Genomic DNA, 5620 nt, shown 5'->3' with positions numbered 1-5620 from the left:
GACTTTTCTATTTCTGATTATTGCTCATTTTCCTTCCTTCCTATCTTCCTTTACCTTTTGAACCTCCTTTCTCAATTCTGCTTGATCTTCTGGAATGAGATCTTCATTTATAAATATTCCCGTTCCTTTTAGACGTAAGGTTTTACTAAGTATGTCATACTTATGGTCAGTAGAGCTCACCTTTATTATGATTAGCCTTCCTTTATTCTCGGTTAGTTTCCCCAACCTTGTTGCTTTTGTGAGACACGTTGTTTTAATTTGTAATCTGTTATGTAATTATGTCTGGGCTATGGCTAAAGTATCCTCGTCTACCTCCTCTTTCAAACCGAAGATTATAAGCTTCAAGGCCCTTTTGTTATGCTCATGGTCTAATTCTATCAATTTTTTCATTTCATCTTTAATTGGTTTGATATCTAATTTACCTGCCACACTATCTAGGGTGAGGCAGCTATTAAATTTTTCTTCTAGCTCTTTAATCATGTCCTTCGTTTTAAGACTCTCTAAAGTATCAACATCTATTTGTTGGGATGTTTGGTTCATATCTTGGTTTTGTTTTTCTATAACCTGCAACCTAGTCTCCATTGCCTCCATCTTATTCTCCAATAGTTCTATTTTATTTTCTATTTGTTTTTGGATCTTGTCTTCAAGAGATGTGAATTTATTTTCCAGCATGGCTGTTAACTCTGTTTGTAGCTTAACTTCTCTTTCTTCTCTATGTTTCTCTAAAGACTCTATATACTCATAGAGGCTCTGTAGAGTAACTGTGCTAGGTCTACCTTTGGTAATCTTTGGTAATTGTGGTGAATTATTCATACTTGAAAATATATGAGCAGATATGTATTAGAAAAATATAAGGAATGTGTGTACCTGATATCAGCAAGCCGGACCGCAGATGCACGTGCCCCAGATTGTTTTTCTATTACCGCAGAGAGATCATGAATTATTACCGCAGAGAGATCATAAATTATTACCGCAATTGAAGATAATAAAAAAATCTTATAGTTAAAACATTTTATTAGTGTCTTGTTCAAAATGAAAGAAGTATCTAATTTCTCACACGGTCATACAAAGTTTATATATTATATATACATCGAGATAAGAATATATAAAGAAGGATTTAACCTAGATCCATCCAATTCTATCAAAAATCTTTAGGGATTTGCATTATAAAATAGGTTTGAAGTTAGAGAACAGACTTGATAAATAAAAAATTAAGATAGATTTAGGCTAATTTTATTTAAGATAAATATTCAAATATTTTATTTTATAATTAATTTTTTAGTTGTTTTTATACCTATAAATATATATGAAATTGATATTACTACAAATTGCTCCAAATGTTGCAAAGGAAACGCCGTAAGGTATAAATTTTAGAAAAATCTTGAGATATAGAAGATCACTGAATATAAAAATTAGTAAGAAAAATGTCATTCATAGCTAGAAGATCAAGAGAAATCATTTAGATTATTCCAAATGCCAAATTTACAGATTCTATAACCTTTCCAACATAGAATGCCTCCCAATCTTCAAAGAAGCTCTTTGAAGTTCCAATAACAAATATTTGATCAAAAAGATGCTCCTTTTCAATATTGAACTTTATCACATCAAAAGCTTATATTCTTTTAGCACTTGCTCTAAAGGTGATTGGATTTGCCTTTGGAATTAAAAGTAAAATAATTCAGAGAAATGTGTAATTCATTTAAGTATAACTATAAAATTGAAATGAAATGCAACATTTAAAAAATATTATTGATAACAAAAATATTCAATTTTGATCAAGTAAAATATCCCATTATAAAATATTAAATAATATCTTAAGTAATATTGATGTGTATTTGAAAATATATTAATCACTAAAATAAAATATAAAATTTTAATATAATCCATATAGTCTATAAGTAAAATGTTTTAATACCCATATTAAATAAAAAAATTAATATCCATCTTAAATAAAATATTCAAAGATAAATGAGATTCATTTAAAAAAAAACTTTAAAATTAAAGATTATAAAATTTGAAAAAATAGGTGTCCAAAGAAGAAGGATAAATTAAAGCGACTTTCCCTGCAGGTGCTTGTGCAGCGTACTATCCGCCATGGACTCGTAGACCCTACGCACATATCTGAGGCCGCTAGAATGGAACCTGATCTGTCGAATCCACTTGCCACTTTGCTGGTTCTCTGTTACGAGCCGTGGGTTTACTTTTTTGGGTTTACCTAGGTTAGCTGGCCCCTGATGGAAAGATTTCTGTTGAAACCAGGCTGGCCGGCACTTTTGGTTATCTGGCCCCTGAATACGCAGGTAAGCATATACTTCCCCATATATTTCTGAAATCAGTCCTTATCCTAGATTACGATTTAAAATACTTTGGAATGCAGTGCCATCGAGAAGATAACAGAGTCAAAATCAATAAATAGAAAGGTGAGGTGTTCGAATATCCATTACATAATTTATTCCAGAGATGCCATTCTCATGTCACGGGCTGACTCAACCAATAGAGTCGTGGGTAAACAGGAACGCAAAGGGCGTACCCATTGGGCAGATACAACGAAACCCTTGCAGCGCAATATCTCGATCAACCATTAAAATACTTGCAGTACCATATGCCTTGACCAAGAACAAAACCCATTTAAAATCTGATGTATTTTGAATATCCATTGGGCATATTCGGAGAAGCCCACTTTCGTAGGAGTTCTTCAATCATTCAGCGTTTACAGATATATATATATATATATATATATATATATATATATATATATATATATATATATATATATATATATATATATATATATATATATATATATATATAGAGCGGAGAATATAAAGGATAGATATACAGTGGAGAATATCAATGGTAGACATTTATGCAGAGAACTTGACAGAGTTCAAACTCTGTGTTTTGATTGGGTTGCAAAATGGAAGCAATCAAACAGCACTCATTAATGTTATTTGTATTGGTGGCGTTCAGTTTTTGTATATCAGTTGAAGCAGGAATTACTAGCAGATATGTGCGTAGGGTTAACGATAATGTGGATATGCCCATGGACAGTGGTGCTTTTTATGTCCCCCCTGGTTACAATGCTCCCCAACAGGTAATGTTGTCTCTTCTTCTTCTTTGTTATTTTCAACTTGAATGAACAGTCTAATTTTTTAAATGGCATCTAAGGAAGAATCAGCTGATGTTTAGGGCTTTGATTTTACCAGGTTCATATCACTCAAGGAGACTATGAGGGTACAGCTGTTATTGTCTCTTGGATTACACCATCAGAGCCTGGAACCAGTATTGTCATGTATGGCCCTGAGGAGTCCAAGTACACATATGCAGCATATGGTATTATGACCAAATATATGTATTATAATTATACATCTGGATTTATTCATCATTGCACTCTGAGGAATCTAGAGGTAAGTCTTGTAATATAGTTTTCCTTCTTTTGCTCAGAAAATATGGATTTTGAAGGGTTAATTAGTGTAGACAAACAGTATTCAAAAGCAATTTCATTTTTGTCGGAAAGAAAAGTAGGGTACAGGGTCCATAAAAGGGTTTTAAAAATGCAACATAGTTTTGCCTGTAGCAAAGTGAATAATGCATTTAGCCCGGAAGGGTAGCCTGATATGTCGAATCCCCTTTCCACTTTGTTGGTTCTCTGTTACGAACCGTGGGTTTACTTTTTTGGGTTTACCTAGGTTAGCTGGCCCCTGATGGAAAGCTTTCTGTTGAAACCAGGCTGGCCGGCACTTTTGGTTATCTGGCCCCTGAATACGCAGGTAAGCATATACTTCCCCATATATTTCTGAAATCAGTCCTTATCCTAGATTACGATTTAAAATACTTTGGAATGCAGTGCCATCGAGAAGATAACAGAGTCAAAATCAATAGAAAGGTGAGGTGTTCGAATATCCATTACATAATTTATTCCAGAGATGCCATTCTCATGTCACGAGCTGGCTCGACCAATAGAGTCGTGGGTAAAAAGGAATGCAAAGGGCGTACCCATTGGGCAGATACAACGAAACCCTTGCAGCGCAATATCTCGATCAACCATTAAAATACTTGCAGTACCATATGCCTTGACCAAGAACAAAACCCATTTAAAATCTGATGTATTTTGAATATCCATTGGGCATATTCGGAGAAGCCCACTTTCGTAGGAGTTCTTCAATCATTCAGCGTTTACAGATATATATACAGCGGAGAATATAAAGGATAGATATACAGTGGAGAATATCAATGGTAGACATTTATGCAGAGAACTTGACAGAGTTAAAACTCTGTGTTTTGATTGGGCTGCAAAATGGAAGCAATCAAACAACACTCATTAATGTTATTTGTATTGGTGGCGTTTAGTTTTTGTATATCATTTGAAGCAGGAATTACTAGCAGATATGTGCGTAGGGTTAACGATAATGTGGATATGCCCATGGACAGTGGTGCTTTTTATGTCCCCCCTGGTTACAATGCTCCCCAACAGGTAATGCTGTCTCTTCTTCTTCTTTGTTATTTTCAACTTGAATGAACAGTCTAATTTTTTAAATGGCATCTAAGGAAGAATCAGCTGATGTTTAGGGCTTTGATTTTACCAGGTTCATATCACTCAAGGAGACTATGAGGGTACAGCTGTTATTGTCTCTTGGATTACACCATCAGAGCCTGGAACCAGTATTGTCCTGTATGGCCCTGAGGAGTCCAAGTACACATATGCAGCATATGGTATTATGACCAAATATATGTATTATAATTATACATCTGGATTTATTCATCATTGCACTCTGAGGAATCTAGAGGTAAGTCTTGCAATATAGTTTTCCTTCTTTTGCTCAGAAAATATGGATTTTGAAGGGTTAATTAGTGTAGACAAACAGTATTCAAAAGCAATTTGATTTATGCCGGAAAGAAAAGTAGGGTACAGGGTCCATAAAAGGGTTTTAAAAATGCAACATAGTTTTGCCTGTAGCAAAGTGAATAATGCATTTAGCCCGGAAGGGTAGCCTGATCTGTCGAATCCACTTGCCACTTTGCTGGTTCTCTGTTACGAGCCGTGGGTTTACTTTTTTGGGTTTACCTAGGTTAGGCTTAGATATTCAAGTAAAAGGTCTACCTGGGTTAGGCTTAGATATTCAAGTAAAGGGTCTACCTGGGTTAGTCTTATATTCAAGTATAATGGCTGTCGCTGTAGCCCCTAAGTGTGAAATGTATATGGTTTATAACATATCATCCGTGAACAAAATATTTATCAGGCCAGAAACTGGTTTTGGTGTGCAAGTCCCTGGCTAATGTCATAGTATCCTTCCTCACTTTGTTACTAACATTGTAAACGGTTTCAGTGCCATGCCACATGGGCGATCTTTGGTTTGTGGCTGTTTTCTATGTGATATTTCAGGTGATCTTACTGCAGTGGCATAACTGGATGTCCCTATTTTGGGATTATTGTGTGTATTTTAACATTGCTGTTGGGATTATTTCTCTGAAGAATTTTCAACTTCAAAAGAAGTCAAAATGGCACAAGTATTTTTTCTTTTGGGAATTCTCCAACATTTGTACCTCACTCTGCTGCAGTGGGATTACATTAGAATATCTGAAAACAAATATCTAAACATTTTAATACTCACAATAAATT

At 34.6% G+C, this 5620-nt stretch overlaps 1 protein-coding gene across 1 annotated transcript; it reads left to right on the top strand.

The window, feature by feature from the left end:
• Positions 1–2859: 2859 nt before the first annotated feature.
• Positions 2860–5062, top strand: LOC149253754 (uncharacterized). Its single transcript, XM_089454585.1, has 5 exons — positions 2860–3094; positions 3207–3407; positions 3695–3770; positions 4305–4474; positions 4587–5062. The coding sequence occupies exons 1-5, from the start codon at positions 2918–2920 to the stop codon at positions 4803–4805; spliced, it is 843 nt and encodes a 280-aa protein (XP_089310711.1). The 5' UTR covers positions 2860–2917; the 3' UTR covers positions 4806–5062.
• Positions 5063–5620: the final 558 nt, after the last annotated feature.

This window comes from Pinus tabuliformis, chromosome 7 (assembly GCF_031772625.1).
Source record: "Pinus tabuliformis cultivar Carrire ecotype Pingquan chromosome 7, CPIR1, whole genome shotgun sequence".
Lineage (NCBI taxonomy): Eukaryota > Viridiplantae > Streptophyta > Pinopsida > Pinales > Pinaceae > Pinus > Pinus tabuliformis.
Note: the sequence above shows the minus strand (reverse complement) of the source record. Positions and strands in the feature narration are given on the sequence as shown.

What these genes read in the sequence shown, in the direction of transcription:
- LOC149253754 (XM_089454585.1), top strand. Translation starts at nt 2,918, where the DNA reads ATGGAAGCAATCAAACAGCACTCATTAATGTTATTTGTATTGGTGGCG. An exon ending in GTTACAATGCTCCCCAACAG is followed by an intron (nt 3,095 to 3,206) that starts GTAATGTTGTCT and finishes TGATTTTACCAG; the next exon opens with GTTCATATCACTCAAGGAGA. An exon ending in GTTACAATGCTCCCCAACAG is followed by an intron (nt 4,475 to 4,586) that starts GTAATGCTGTCT and finishes TGATTTTACCAG; the next exon opens with GTTCATATCACTCAAGGAGA.